The 17007-nt window shown below is 44.3% G+C and overlaps 1 protein-coding gene across 1 annotated transcript in view; it reads right to left on the minus strand.

Moving 5' to 3' along the window:
* pdia5 (protein disulfide isomerase family A, member 5) overlaps nucleotides 1–10113 on the minus strand; it is a 114958-nt gene extending 104845 nt beyond the window's left edge. Inside the window, exon 1 of the mRNA XM_072445251.1 lies at nucleotides 10004–10113. Within this exon, the coding sequence (XP_072301352.1) occupies nucleotides 10004–10069 (66 nt within the window). The 5' untranslated portion in view covers nucleotides 10070–10113. The remainder of the gene's footprint in view (nucleotides 1–10003) is intronic.
* Nucleotides 10114–17007: the final 6894 nt, after the last annotated feature.

Genomic DNA, 17007 nt, shown 5'->3' on the forward strand with positions numbered 1-17007 from the left:
CCGTGAGTGGCACATCATTATGTAACTGATGGGCGTTTCGATTGATTGTGTCACTTTAATGTCACCGTTTTAAACTCTTTCTCGGGAGGTGTGATCATCTGGCCGTAAATCAAACTCAAAGATTTACGACTCCTCGTGTTGGATCGTAAAACAATTTTTTATCAGCTCCCATCGCGCCGTCCTTAATAAAACTCTGTGTACTTATCTGCTCGTAGCTCACTGCCACTTCATATTCGGGGCCGTTCTTTTGTTCCCGTCTTAGCGGATATGAAACGCTTGACCTTTTTCCCAAAATGTGTCGCTTATCGCGCCCGCCTCGCATCTCGCACAAAGACGTTATTGCTCTTCTTTTTATGACTGATCATATCTCCAGGAGCAGAGACCGGTGTGCCATTTCACTCACACAGCCAACGACATCTTTCACAGGCTTTAATGGAGGGTGGAGTGCCTTGCCCAAGGACACGACAGGAACATTGATGGAAGCGGGGATTGCACTAAGGGCAGACTCTCTCCTGAGAAAGAGCCATATTGAAATAAGGCTGCACCAGTATGAGAACAGATATACCGTATTTTCCGGTAGTTTTGGCCGGGGTGCGACTTATACTATTTATACTTGTATACTTATACTCCGGAAGGACTTATATTTGACATTATTTGTCATTTTCACACTTGCAACCTCATTTCATACTCCGGAGCAACTTATACATGTTTTTTCTTCTCTATTATGCATTTTTTGGCTGGTGAGACTTGGACTCCCCGGTGGTGAGACTTGTACTCCAGTAAATACGGTATTTGAAACCACACAATACTTTTAATAATGCAATTCCAACACCAAGATAAATACGGTCAAACTTACACGCTAAACACACTGCACACCACAGCGTTTCAGACCACATTCTGGATTCTATTTTCTGAACATTTACTCATCTCATTCACTTTTGAAGCTAGATAATTAAAACTTCATCCAAAACGGTCAGATTTAGAGTGTGCGTAGAGCGATAATACACGTGCAGCGAGTCCAAGGCCCAAGTCAGGAGAAATGCAAGGTTTTATTATGACTAACGGCAGATGTAAAGAAGCAGTTGCTAAATCTGATCAAAAACATAATTTATTGAGTAAGATAAAAATAAGTCACAACTAGAAGCGTGGATTTAGAAGTCCCTGAACTGCTCGTGTTCGGCTGATAATGGAATCTACAGCTTTTACAGAGGTCGGATTTGGAAGGGATTCTTCTAGAACTGGGCAATCTATCAAAAGATGGACATATCGAGTCATGTGATAGATCTTCAATTACGTATTTGGGAGGAGTTTTTGAATCGAGAGGCCCACAGTCGATCCAACGTCAAACTTTGGAGGAAGAAATCTGAATATTATCCGTGTTAAATGGCACAAATTAAACGTCTAGTAGTTTAGGTTCAAATATCAATGCGATTCTTTTTTATTCTGTTTATTCTCCGATTCTCCGTTATATCTCAGCCCTAGATTCTTCTCTATTTTCACATTGTTTTTAAAATGTCCTAATCATCAAAGCACCTAAAAGTTAGCTTTGTAGCTGTAGCCTAGCCTCACTCCTTTCACGTCGCAGCCCTAAACCGACGCAACGCCACTGTTGACTCATCTTCCAGATCTAATTATACTTCTATGACACACACTAAACGTTTGGGAGTCTCACGACTGAATTCCACATTAGCGTTTACCAGAAAGAAAACAAACACATCCGCATCGTCAGAACCGTCCGCGGGCGTATTGCCGTAACACGCCACTATCGCGCAGCTGCTCCATTGTCAATGTTGAACCAGCGTCTCTCGGTATTTACATTCAGTGAGTGTGTATTTATGCGCAACAATAAGCCTACGAAGATGTGTTTGTGTGCATTTATGCGCAACAATAAGCCTACGAAGATGTGTTTGTGTGCATTTATGCGCAACAATAAGCCTACGAAGATGTGTTTGTGTGCATTTATGCGCAACAATAAGCCTACGAAGATGTGTTTGTGTGCATTTATGCGCAACAATAAGCCTACGAAGATGTGTTTGTGTGCATTTATGCGCAACAATAAGCCTACGAAGATGTGTTTGTGTGCATTTATGCGCAACAATAAGCCTACGAAGATGTGTTTGTGTGCATTTATGCGCAACAATAAGCCTACGAAGATGTGTTTGTGTGTATTTATGCGCAACAATAAGCCTACGAAGATGTGTTTGTGTGTATTTATGCGCAACAATAAGCCTATGGAGATGTGTTTGTGTGTATTTATGCGCAACAATAAGCCTATGGAGATGTGTTTGTGTGTATTTATGCGCAACTATAAAGGTGTTTTCTGACTCCATAACAACATTCATAAATATGTATGGCTTCTGACACCGCATATCGTCCATACATCGTAAAGCTCGGACGGAACAGAGCTTATTCCTATAGACCACGCGACCGTTTTACCTTTGCAAACGCAGCAAAGGACTATAGACAAACCTTGTATTATACCTTGAAAGTATAAGACGAGCATGAACATGAGAAACACTGCAAATGGAACATGTCATGCAGCGTTACTGGACCAATCCATTTTAAAAGCGAGGGAAGCGCTCCGAACTCAACATGTGGAAAGAGTATGAATGAATCGGTATTTAAATCTCATATTTAGGCCTTGCAAGCCCGTTGGCGCGTCGCTAGAATCCACATTCATGTTTTTTAAGCGGCGTGGGAGGCTCCTTCTTCCGGGTTTGCGATCGATAAAGTGTCTCATGTGGACGGGGGCGTGTGTTCTGTGTCCGGATCGTTCGACTATGGAACTGCAGACCGTTGTCGTGGCGATCGGACACTCGAGAAGGCAAAGGGTTTATAAGGACACATTCAAGATTAGATATTTTGGTGATTTCCTTATGGTGATTCAGAGCTTCCCTGTTTTAATGCAGCGCTAACGCTTATTTAAGTCGCCTTTTAGTCAAATGGTTATATTTCTATTGTTCTATTGAGTCTTTTCGAATACATTTTCAACCATATAATAGTTGAAATATGGTGACTGAAGGCTTCGAGCGAGAGAATATTTACAGAAAAAAGTGTATTATTGATGAAAACTAGACATAGCTCATTATTTTTTGACATTTTGATCCAATAATGCCAAGGTATTCGTTATAAAAGGGTCTTCGAGTCCCGATAACGAGTCAAGTCAATTACTCCTCCTTTTGGTCAGCCTCTGCCCTGGTCCGAGTGAGTGACAGGTGCATTGAGCCAATCACAGTGAACTCTCAGAAGCAGAAGCAGCAAAAAGTCAAAAAATAATAAAGTATACAAATTTGATTTGACATTTTGAGTATATTAGATAATGTAATGTCAGAATTCTTGGTACTGCATGCTAAAACAATTCCTAGAGCTCAATTTTTCAAACTTTGACCTTCCTTATCTAAAGAGGAGGGCGTACACAGTTGGTCATGTTTGTGCAGAAGTAGGACGCTTACTCAACAGCAGGTGAGTTACTATAGCAAGAGCCTGCGGCCTCCATCTGCACCACGGGACAAGCTGCAGTTCTTTAGCACGACCGAGTCAGCACTTATCGCTGACTGACTTGGAAATTGGACCGAGCTAATTCATGCACTAAGCGGCCCCCGCGACCGATAGCGAGAGAGCGTCAAGAGATGTTCAGTAATACGCACGGGCTTGATTTACGGACGCGAGGGAACGAATAAAGACTTTAAAGAGAGGCCTTTGCGAACAGGACATCGACGTAGCAAGTTTTCAACGAGGAATTAGCGTTAGCCACTGAGCGTCGCAAGCTGAATATTCAAAATCGAAGCCGAGGCACATTTGAGCGACACAGACGTTTGAATTGTGCCGGATTCGGTCTCCTCGGAGCGTGTCGTGCGGCATAGAGACCGGCTCACAATGAGATCGGACCGCTGCAGACGATCGTACGGTCGCTGGGGATTTCGGGGATGTTTACGCTGATGTCGTCGTGGCGAGTCGTGCTGCTGAAGCGGGGTAAAATACAGCAGCTGGAAACGGGCACAAAGGAGGTGAACTGGGACAAGAGCTGTGCCTCTGCGGTGTGTCTTCGGAGCAACATCAGCACACACGCGACTTAAATCAGCTAAAGCTAAAGCTAGCATTGCCAACGGTTTGCGGATGTATTTCCATGATATCTCTTGAGTTTAAACGGGCCTCGCTTCAAATGAGATTCAATAGCTCAGTGCGAGTTTGGGAATACTGTATTTTCCGCACTATAAGCACCTTTTTTCATTGTTTTGGCCGGGGTGTAACTTATTCTTATACTTTTATTTTTTGTTATTTTCACACTTGCAACCGCATTTCATACTCCAGTGCGACTTATATATGTTTTTTTCTTCTCTTTTGTGCATTTTTTGGCTGGTGCGACTTATAATCCGGAAAATACGGTAAGTCTAACGTACAGGGCGAGGTAAGGTTAGACAACTTTATAACATTGTGCAGCGGTGTTAAACCCTTTTACGTAGCGCATCGATTAGCAGATCAAATTAGCATGTGTAAAGTAGCATGCTAAAATAACACTTCAATAAGCTAACTTCAAAAGACTTTCAGATCTTAATGTTTGCAATCCCATCAAATCCAGAGGAACAAAACATGCACTGGCCTTACGCTTAATATATCACATGTTATTATATTGACATGTTATTATTAATATTTACCGTATTTTCCAGACTAAGTGGCACCGGGGTAAAAGTCGCACCAGCCAAAAATGCATAATAGAGAAGAAAAAAAACATATATAAAGGTGCACTGGAGTATGAAATATAAGTCGCTCCGGAGTATAAGCAGGCTGAGAAATAAATCTTCAAAGTTAAGGGCCTGGGGGGCCCCCCAAGCAATTTCAGGGGCCCACAAGCGTGCGCGGCATCGCGGCGTCATAAGAACAAGATAAACGTGTTGTTTTAAACCTGGTTATTAGCATGTAAAACAATTTAAAGTATTTTTACCTGTTATTTGATATGAAGAGCACAAATACTGAATCATATAAACCAGAGATCATGATCTTTAAAACTTTAATTCGATAATAATATTTCTTAGATACAAAATAAATACTGTTTACAGCATTTGACACTAGAAGATCTTGTGGAATATATGAAATCACGTCCTACAAAATAAACAACTAACATATATATATTGCCTCGAAAATTAGACCGGGCATTTCCGAGGACACGTGAACGCAACACAAACGCAGCGGCCAATCAGATGCCCGCTTTCATCGATATTACGTCGCGGAGACCACTCGGCCAATGAGAAGACGTGCGAAGTGGGAATGTCTGTCAAAACGAAACTTAAGCGATGAAAATGCCCCGAATATGGCCTAATTACTAGTTAAATCTTGATTTTTTTCGAGGAGGGGCACGGCGGGCCCCCTCCTATTTTAAACCGTGGGCCCGCCGGAGATTCAACTGCTTGCGGGCTCCGGGCCCCCGTCTATTTCGCAGCCTGATAAGTAGGAGTATAAAAGTATGAATAAAAGTATAAATCACACCCAGGCCAAAACTATGAAAAAAGGTGCGACTTGTAGTCTGGAAAATACGGTAGTTTGTTTGGTGGGGACAGTGCGTGTGAACGAACATACGTGATTAAAACTGGGTTGAAATAATCGATTTTCCGATTTTTAATCGATTCACATATTAATGACCGATTATCGATTTGTACGTCCAAAGATCGATTTATTTTTTTATTTTTATTTTTTAATTAAAATTCTTTTCTACATTTCCCTCAGTGAACTTCAATCTACCTTCAAGAAAGATAATTCAGGACTCCTGGATTATCTTTCTTGAAGGTAGATTGACCCTTAACCTTTTCATCAGTCTTCCATCAGTAACTACCAAGACTTGTAAGATTTGCTGTTTAATATTGATATAATACTAGTTTTAATATGTTGCTTCTCTACACAGTCATGAAGTGAAGGAAACGGTTCAAATACATTTTTCATTTTTAATAACATTAACCCCCGGATCGAATCGAAATCGGATCGAATCGGAAATCAGATCGAAATCGGAGTGAATCGGATGGGATCTGAGAAATCGGAAAAAAACGATTTTGAAACGTAAAAATCGGAATCGAATCGATTCTTGAAATTTGAATCGAAACCCAGCTCTTTACGTGATGCACATAAACACTCATATTCAAGGACACTGTCGCCAAGGTGAGTGAAGTGTCTTGCCCGAGGACGCGACAACGGTGCGCACTACCGCCCCCCAGTGGCACCAGGCATTCCGGTGGTCTCGCATACAAGCACAAACCAGGCCCATCCCCGCTTAGGTCTGATGAGAGCAGCGCTGACATGTTGATACGTCCGTGTGCAACAAGTGTTGGCACTAAAAGGACGTCTCACGCTCTCGACTGAACGCCATAATGCCTTTCAAATCGATATCCTGCTCACAGCGCGAATGCCTCCGGACAACACGAGGACAAATATCGATCATGTGCGCCGGTAAAGACGTCACCTGGACATCACGGCTGTAAAGGGATCGGGCGGTGAAATGGGCCTCGCGGTTCATTATAATTGTGCGTGGAGAGGCTTAGATGTCACTGAATGTGCACGTGCTCCACCCAAATATGAGCCCGCGGACGCCGATGACGAATACTGTGCAGTTACATGGTAATTCATCGTTTTCGAATCACGCAAAAGTACCGTATTTTCTGGAGTATAAGTTGCACCGGAGTATAAGTCGCACCAGCCAAAAATGCATAATAGAGAAGAAAAAAACATATATAAGTTGCTCTGGAGTATGAAATGAAGTGTGAAAATAACAAATAATATTACCAAGTCGCTCCTGAGTATAAGTATAGAAGTATAAATAGAAGTTAGTATAAGTCGCAATATATGATTAATACGATATTTTTATTCCTTAAAAATGTCCAAGAATCTATAGAAAAGAATGACATTTTAAGTTGTGCGTTAGTAATAGGAAGTTCAAAAGGTAAAAATCACATTGGTCAAGTCATTCCATCATCTTATTTGAATCATCTGCTGGAAACAAGCACCCCGACTTCATCGATCTTAAACTTGTAAAGTGGTTTCAGATTTTAAAAAGGCTAAACTAAATAGACCTTCTATGCTAAACAGACGCCGCGCCTGATTTTGACACTCTTTAAACAGAAGTAGCTCATTCTAAACGGTTCGCAGCGGCGCAAAAACGCATCACTCGCGTTCTCGTTCGGTCCGAGAATCCCCCTCATCATTCACCGCAGTGAGTTTATGCGCGCTTTACGCAATCTGCACGGGCCAAAGCGAGTTTTTTAAGAGGATAAATTGCACTAGGCGGTCTAATTTTGACTATACGGGAGACGGCCTCTTTACCGTATATTCCGGACTATAAGTCGCACCTGAGTATAAGTCGCACCAGCCAAAAAATGCATAATAAGAAGAAAAAAACATATATAAGTTGCACTGGAGTAAGAAATGTGGTTGCAGGTGGAAAAATAACAAATAATATCACATATAAGTCGTTCCGGAGTAGAAGTAGAAGTATTAAATAATAATAACAAATAATAAGTATAAGTTGCACCCCGGACAAAACTATGAAAAAAGATGCAACTTATAGTCTGGAAAATACGGTATAAGTCGCACTGGATTATGAAATGCGGTTGCAAGTGTGAAAATAACAAATAATATCACATATAAGTCGCTCCAGAGTAAAAGTATACAGTATAAATATAAGTATAAGTCGCACTCCGGCCAAAACTATAAAAAAAAAGGTGAAACTTATAGTCCGGGAAAATATGGTAATTTAAAACAGAACGATGACTTTTTTTGGTATTAAAAGATGGTCTGGTGGCTTAAATATCTTATAGTTACCACACAAAATCGGGCAATATCTCGACAGCCGTTTTAGGAAAAAGCGCAGGGCATTCGAGTGCTAAATAACAACGACGGTCTAATCTGTGCGCTACAACGTCCCCGCCGTTTGATTAAATAACTACTCGCTAATGAATAATTATTGCGAGTGTAAGCAAAGACTATTTAGCGTGTCTAATTCTGCGGCGTAGCGGGAGGCCGGCGAGGGAAAGGTCAGGAGAAATTGAAACAAAGCGATCTACGGCGGCTTAAACGCGTAGTACAATCAGAACGGAGCGAGCCGCTTAATGTCACCGTGATATTTAAACAGAATATGTGTCCTTCAGAGCGCTTTATCATCCGTCCTTGCATTTATTTGTGTTATTTTCTAAGGACTGTGCATAATTTAACTTAAAATAACAGAGTATTCAACAATTTACGGGCGCCCAAATCTTTGTCTGTTAATACTAAAACGTAACAGTGGACCAAACATATTCCTGCAGAAAGTACATTTTTGAGAGATGTACGATTTACCGTATTTTCCGGACTATAAGTCGCACGGGAGTATAAGTCGCACCAACCAAAAAAAGCATAATAGAGAAGAAAAATACATATATAAGTCGCACTGGAGTATGAAATGCGGTTGCAAGAGTGAAAATAACAATATCACAAATAAGTCGCTCCGGAGTATAAGTATACAGGTATAAATATAAGTATAAATGTAAGTATAAGTCGTACCCCGGGCCAAAACTATGAAGAAAGGTGCTACTTATAGTTCGGGGAAAAAAGTAACTTATTTGAGCCAATTTAGAGGTTTCGTGGGTTTGAGCTTCACACATTTTACCATTCAAAAGATGATATTTTGGTTTAAATTGTTCATTAATTGGCAACTGTCCCAATTCTTTTCAAAAACCTATTGGTAATACAGTTTGTTTAGCGCACAATTTTGCATTTTTACCATTACAGCCTTTTACTTTTATGATAAACAACAACATATTGCATAAACTTTAACGGGATTCATGACCGTTGCCATAGCATTTATTTTAAAAAGGTGCACCGCGTAACTTTTCTGGAGGAGGGTCCGTCACCGGTTTGTCTTACGAACATCGCGCTACTTTGCCCGGAAAATTCCACACTATGGCATAAACCGAACCCTAAAAAGTAAACAGACGCAGGGTGGAGTTCATCCGGGTGTTCCACAATACTTCTGTTTACTTTTTGATTAACTCGTTTACCTTTTTAATCACATGGGTCAATAAAAAACTTTACGCATGGGTTCGAACCATCGCTACAGCAGTTAGTGATTAAAGCTAAATATTACGCCTTTTTAATGGTGAAAAGTCCTGGAAATGTCGCATAAAACAGGAAAATGAACACTAACACCAACAATACTTCTGTTTACTTTTTAATTAACTTCTGTTTACTTCTTCATTACATCGGTCAGTAAAAAACGATCACTTTACGCATGGGTTCGAACGATCGCTACAGCAGTTAGCGATTTAAGCTAAATATTACGCCTTTTAAATGGTGAGAAGTCCAGGAAATGTTGCAGAAAACAGGAAAATGAACAGCAATCACGACAAATCTGTGGTTTATATTTGAGTTGAGTTTAAATAGTGACTTAACGCGCACAAATACAAGTTTATTTATGTATTATTTTATTCTTTATTTAACCACAGGCGCCGAGATGACCCCGCGGTTTTGCCAAATCACGTGATCCGTCCGCTGTCCAATATCGTGCCAATATCGCCGTTACTCACCCGGGGTTTTAACGGTTTAGGAGGGACTAGTACCGGGGGTTTGAGTGTTCGACCACCGCGGCCACGACCGCCTCTCCGGGCCCGCGTGAGGACGACGTAACCGGGCGTCTCATTCACAAACAAGCTTACGAGCACCGGCCGGATCTATCATTCATTCACCGGGACGACGGGGCGTGAGGCGACCGTACACCGCCTCGTTACCACGACCGGACAGCGGCGTGCGTTCATACGACAAGTCGCGGCGACAAGTTCGGTGGAGGGCTGTCAACTTCTCCCGGTGCGGGGTACTACTACATGAGGAGGGGGGATACGGGGCGCAACACGCACGGCGGCGGCGGCGGCGGGCGGGCGGGCAGTGTGTGTCCCGCGTTCCCCGCAGCGCGATGGAACCGCAGCTCTCGACGGGGCGCGCGGGGCCGCGGGGGTGACGGCGGCACGCGGCGCGGTTCGGCGGTACTCACCAGAAGCACCAGAAGCCACATTTTCGCCTCCCTCATCCGACTCCCGTGGCGGTTCCAAGAGGCCATGATGCCCGTTGCCACGTCTGGACGCGCACGCGCAGTCGGGCTTTCCGCGGATCGTCGGGGACGCGGAGCCGGGGATTGTGGGAAATGGAGTTTTTTAATCGGGACGAGGCGGTTTCAAGGCGATTTCAGGGAGAGATTTGCTCAGTTTGTGTCGGAAAGTGCACTAAATGTGATTGTAGGGTGAGCAGATGTCACTATTTACCCAGTTTTTGAGCAAAACCAATGCTTTTCCCCCCAGTTTTATACCAGACGTCCCTATTTACCCGGGACGGTCCCAGTTTGGAGCCCTGTGTCCCATGTCCCAGCAGATGTATCCAAAACCATTGATCTGTCCCAGTTTTATTCAAGACATGTCCCAGTTTGTCCCGGTTTTGACCACTTTGAGACCTTCCAACAGTAAAGAAGAGAATATATTGTAGTTTCTTTAGCCAAACTAGAGAATCTGGCCTGAGAATAACCAAAACACTAATGATGCACTCATTTCCACTGCTAAAGGTCTCTCAGATTATATACTGACTATATACCCCGGAGAAAGAGGTATATACACTACACTTTATTATTATTTCCCATCCCAACCCGGATGTGTTCCAGTATTTAAATTTGAAAATCTGGTCACTCTAGGTTTTTGACCACTTAGATAGACATAGTAGAAAAACTTCAGTTGTAGTCATCTGGACTCAGTTTGAAAAAATAGACGTTTCGACTCTCATCCAAGAGTCATTGTCAATAAAAGAATTTAGATCGAGAACTCCGATATTAATACTGTTCTGTGGTAAGACCCACCCATTGGGAGGAGCCTTCCTGAAGTAGAAGGAGTTGTTAGTTTCAACAGAAACTTCCACCTTGTATCTACCGAGCTAGCCTATTCAGAATCTTAATGGGCTATTAGAATCCTCTTTGTCTTTGTGAGACCCTGGCTCAACCACCCTGAGTACCTGATTAGCATCTAAATGTCCTGGTCCTCTACCTTTCCAGGGGTTCAGTAACCCATTATAAATAACAGGAAGATTAAACCTTAGCCCTCCATTTCTGTTTAAAGAAGGTCTTTCTTTTTTAACAAAAATAGCTTCCTTGACTCCTCTTTCAAACCATCTTTTCTCCCTGCTTAAAACCTTCACCTCACCGTCTTCAAACGAGTGATTAGAGGCTTCAAGATGGAGATGCACGGCACTCTGAGGTCCTGAACTTGTATTTCTTCTGTGCTGATAAGCCTCTTGTGTAGAGGCTGTTTTGTCTCACCTATGTAACGTTCTTTACAGCTTTCTTCACTGCATTGGATCGAATAAACTACATTGCTCTGTTTTTGAGTCGGCAACTTGTCCTTAGGGTGAACCAGTTTTTGTCTTAAAGTGTTTCCTGGTTTAAAATAAACAGGGACTTCGTGTTGTCTAAAAATTCTCTGCAGTTTTTCAGACAGGCCAGACACATAAGGGATAGAAACACCCTTCCTTCTCTGTTCAGTTTCCCTTTTGTCCTGCTTCTTGGTTCTCTTCACTCTGTTGAGAGCCCAAGCGGGGTAACCACAGGCTGAGAGGGCATTTCGGACATGTTTTTCCTCTTTCTTCTTGCCCTCTGAGCTGGTGGGCACACCTTGAGCTCTGTGTTGTAAGGTTCTGATCACACCCAGCTTGTGCTGTGGTGGGTGGTTGGAACCAAAGAGCAGATACTGGTCCGTGTGTGTAGGTTTCCTATATACTTCTATTTGGAGTTTCCCGTCCTCTCCTCTGATCGTGGAACAATCAAGAAAGGCCAAGCGATTCTCCTTAGCGTCTTCTCTTGTAAACCTGATATGTGGGTCCACAGCATTGATGTGATCAGAGAAGGTTTCCAGCTCTTGTTTCTTAATTGTTACAAAAGTATCATCGACATAGCGGAGCCACAGTTTTGGGGCTATGCCTGAGAATGAGGACAGTGCCTTCTTCTCAAAGTGCTCCATGTACAGGTTGGCCACTATGGAGTGCAGTAGCAGCAGTGAGGATCAGACTGCAGGAAGACACCACCCTACAGGAAAGGACCAAACTGACACCTGAACACATATGTAAACTGTTGGACATCTGTCTGAACACCACTTACTTTCAATTCCGGGGACAATTTTACAGACAGATTCATGGCTGTGCCATGGGCTCGCCCGTCTCTCCCATAGTGGCCAACCTGTACATGGAGCACTTTGAGAAGAAGGCACTGTCCTCATTCTCAGGCATAGCCCCAAAACTATGGCTCCGCTATGTCGATGATACTTTTGTAACAATTAAGAAACAAGAGCTGGAAACCTTCTCTGATCACATCAATGCTGTGGACCCACATATCAGGTTTACAAGAGAAGACGCTAAGGAGAATCGCTTGGCCTTTCTTGATTGTTCCACGATCAGAGGAGAGGACGGGAAACTCCAAATAGAGGTATATAGGAAACCTACACACACGGACCAGTATCTGCTCTTTGGTTCCAACCACCCACTACAGCACAAGCTGGGTGTGATCAGAACCTTACAACACAGAGCTCAAGGTGTGCCCACCAGCTCAGAGGGCAAGAAGAAAGAGGAAAAACATGTCCGAAATGCCCTCTCAGCCTGTGGTTACCCCGCTTGGGCTCTCAACAGAGTGAAGAGAACCAAGAAGCAGGACAAAAGGGAAACTGAACAGAGAAGGAAGGGTGTTTCTATCCCTTATGTGTCTGGCCTGTCTGAAAAACTGCAGAGAATTTTTAGACAACACGAAGTCCCTGTTTATTTTAAACCAGGAAACACTTTAAGACAAAAACTGGTTCACCCTAAGGACAAGTTGCCGACTCAAAAACAGAGCAATGTAGTTTATTCGATCCAATGCAGTGAAGAAAGCTGTAAAGAACGTTACATAGGTGAGACAAAACAGCCTCTACACAAGAGGCTTATCAGCACAGAAGAAATACAAGTTCAGGACCTCAGAGTGCCGTGCATCTCCATCTTGAAGCCTCTAATCACTCGTTTGAAGACGGTGAGGTGAAGGTTTTAAGCAGGGAGAAAAGATGGTTTGAAAGAGGAGTCAAGGAAGCTATTTTTGTTAAAAAAGAAAGACCTTCTTTAAACAGAAATGGAGGGCTAAGGTTTAATCTTCCTGTTATTTATAATGGGTTACTGAACCCCTGGAAAGGTAGAGGACCAGGACATTTAGATGCTAATCAGGTACTCAGGGTGGTTGAGCCAGGGTCTCACAAAGACAAAGAGGATTCTAATAGCCCATTAAGATTCTGAATAGGCTAGCTCGGTAGATACAAGGGGGAAGTTTCTGTTGAAACAAACAACTCCTTCTACTTCAGGAAGGCTCCTCCCAATGGGTGGGTCTTACCACAGAACAGTATTAATATCGGAGTTCTCGATCTAAATTCTTTTATTGACAATGACTCTTGGATGAGAGTCGAAACGTCTATTTTTTCAAACTGAGTCCAGATGACTACAACTGAAGCTTTTTCTACTATGGAACACGCCTGGACGAATGAGGGATTACACCGACACACTTAGATAGACAGTAAATAGGGGAATATATTGTTGTTTATTTCATCAAAATCCAGTCTTGAAAAGGACCAGAATGCTCAAAATGCTCTGTTACACGTCTCCCAGATTACACACTGACACACAAGTCACGGTTTTATTGTTACTGCCCCACCCCAAACCGGGTGTGTCCCAGTTTTTGATTTTGAAAATCTCGTCACTCTAAATATGAATGACTTGACTTTCAAATGAATGATTTTTTATTGACAACTTTAGTTTTAGCCCAACGCACATGTGTCCATTTACCCTGGTAAGTTAAGTACAACAAAGATATCAAAGTAACATCGCAGAGAGAACGTGGCCCGAGTGTTTCCGTGGCAACTTTCCACCAAACTTGCATTTATTTCTTACACAAAGCCTTTAAATAAGTAAGTAAGTACATTTTATTTGTATAGCATCTTTCACAGACAGAAGTCACAAAGTGCTTCACAAAAACACAGAATTAAAGAGTAAAAACACAGAAAACTTCCAGTGAGCAATACACATCATCATTATACAGTCAAATCAGTCCCTAAAGCAACTGCAATTAAAAGGCTCGACTAAATAAAAACGTTTTGAGCTGACCCTTAAAAGACGCCCACGTACCCAATTAGGCCCTGGTCACCATCCCCACAGTGGTGAGCAGAGTGGCAATCCAAATAAAATGTTGAATATGGGCAGACATGTGGCAAAATCCACATCTTGAGCAACACTTTTTTTAAGATAAGATAAGATATTCCTTTATTGTCCCACATGGGGAAATTTCATTGGTGCAACGCAGGTAGATCCAGAGGTAGATACAGAAGAAAAGAACAGATCACTTATAGGAAGTCTGAAAACACTTTCAGTAGAAGATCTCCTATAAATAAATAAAAACTCCCATAGACAAATAAATAAATACCATTGCATGTGATCCCGACAGTAATTGCACATGAATATGTGTCACGACAGCACATAGATTGCACATGAATTTCACAGTAATTGCACATGAATTGCACATGAATTCCAACAGCAATTGCACATATGACAGAATTGCACATGGTTAGGTCAGTATTGCGAGTGTTCAGTACTAACAGTTTTTGTTATAAAGTCTGACAGCAGCAGGAAGGAAAGACCTACGGAACCTTTCCTTCACACATCGAGGGTGGATCAGTCTCTCACTGAAGCTGCTCTCCAGAGCGGAGAGAGTGTCCTGCAGGGGACAGAGTGTCCTGCAGGGGACAGAGTGTCCTGCAGGGGGCGACACTCATGGTCCAGCATAGATGTGAATCTAGCCAGGACCCTCCTGTCCCCCACCTCCTGCACCGAGTCCAGAGCACAGCCCAGGATGGAGCTGGACTTCTTGATGACTCTGTCCAGCCTCTTCCTCTCCCTCTCTGTGATACTGCTGCTCCAGCAGGCCACACCATACAGGAGGGCCGATGCCACCACAGAATCGTAGAAGGTCTTCAGGAGTGGCCCTGTCACTCCAAAAGACCTGAGTCTCCTCAGGAGGTAGAGCCGACTCTGGCTCTTCCTGTACAGTGCGTCTGTGTTATGAGTCCAGTCCAGTTTGTGGTTCAGATGAACACCCAGGTACTTGTATGAGTCCACTCTCTCAATGTCCCGTCCCTGGATGTTCACTGGTGAGGGGGCAGTGGAGTGGCGTCTGCGGAAATCCACCACCATCTCCTTGGTCTTCCCCGCGTTGATGAGGAGGTGGTTCCGCTGACACCAGTCCACAAAGTCCTGCGCCAGTCCTCTGTACTCCGCGTCATCGTCGTCCGTGATGAGTCCGATGATGGCAGAGTCGTCAGAGAACTTCTGCAGGACACAGCTGTCCATGTCATGTCTGAAGTCTGCAGTGTAAAGGGTGAAGAGAAAGGGCGCGAGAACAGTGCCCTGGGGCGCCCCCACACTGCAGGTGGGAGTGTCAGACACACAGTTCCGGGCTCTCACAAACTGGGGTCGGTCTGTGAGGTAGTCCAGGATCCATTCTGCCAGGTCATACTCCACACCAGCCGTCTCCAGCTTGTCCCTCAGGAGCAGCGGCTGGATGGTGTTGAAGGCGCTGGAAAGATCGAAGAACAGAATCCTCACAGAGCTGCCAGGCTTTTCCAGGTGAGAGAGAGAGAGCGGTGCAGCAGGGAGATGACGGCGTCCTCCACTCCGATGCCAGGCCAATATGCAAACTGCAGCGGGTCCATGGCTGAGCTCACGGTGGAGCGGAGGTGGTCCAGGACTAGCCGCTCCAGGTGGGACGTGAGAGCCACTGGCCTGAAGCTGTTGAGGTCTTTGGGGCGCGGTGTCTTAGGCACAGGTACCAGACAGGAGGTCTTCCAGACCTGTGGTACCACCCTCAGCTTCAGGCTCATGTTGAAGACATGCTCCATAACTCCACACAGTTCATCTGCGCAGGACTTAATCAGCCTGGGGCTGATGCCATCAGGTCCTGCTGCCTTCCTCACTTTAATCCTCTTCAGCTCACTCCTCACCTGTGCTGCTGTGACAGTCAGTGGTTGGCAGGGGGACCGTGTGCTGGGGGGATGGGTGAGTCCAGGCGAAGTGGGGAGCTGATGGTCCGGGGCAGATAAGCGAAGAGGAACAGATGCAGGGCATTGTCCAGCTGTGGAAGAGGGAGCATGCAGCTGTGCAGGGGGAGGGGCGGGTGACCGATCAAACCTCAAGAAGTGAGCATTTAAATCATTCACCCACTGTAGATCCCCCTCTGTCTGGGCAGGGGGGATTTTGAAGCCCAAGATGGTTTTCAGGCTCCTCCACACTCCCTGAATGTTCTTTTGCTGCAGCTGCTCCTCCATCCTCCTCTTGTAGCCGGCCTCAGCCTGCCTGATCTTCCTCCTCAGCTCCTTCTGCACAGTCCTCAGCTCCTCCTTGTTCCCTGACCTGAAGGCTCTCTTCTTCTCCTTCAACAGAGCCTTCAGTTCACGGTTAATCCATGGCTTGTTGTTTGGAAAACACCGCACCGTCCGGGAGGGAACAGTGTTCTCAAAACAGAAGTTGATGTAGTCCGTGATGCACTCTGTGATGGTGTTGATGTCCTCCCCATGTGGGTCATAAAGCTCAGTCCAGACAGTGGTGCTGAAGCAGTCCCTCAGAGCCTCCTCGCTCTCAGCAGACCACATCCTCACCTCACGGGACACCACAGGCTGCCTGCGCACGATGGGTTCATACACAGGCCTCAGATGTACAAGGTTGTGGTCCGAGCTGCCCAGGGGAGGGAGGGGGGAAGAAGAATAAGCCTCCTTGGTGTTGGCAAAAAACAAGTCCAATGTTCTATTCTCTCTGGTGGGGCAGGTAACATACTGGGTGTATGTTGGTAGAACAGAAGAGGGAGAAGCGTGGTTAAAGTCACCAGAGATGAGGAAGAGAGCCTGTGGATGCTGTGTTTGCAGCCTACAAGTGCAGGAGAGCAGTGCTTCACAAGCATCTTCAGCA

This window comes from Eucyclogobius newberryi, unplaced genomic scaffold (genome assembly GCF_026437365.1).
Source record: "Eucyclogobius newberryi isolate DKJ021-1_F unplaced genomic scaffold, fEucNew1.0.hap1 SCAF_14, whole genome shotgun sequence".
Classification (NCBI taxonomy): Eukaryota; Metazoa; Chordata; class Actinopteri; order Gobiiformes; family Gobiidae; genus Eucyclogobius; species Eucyclogobius newberryi.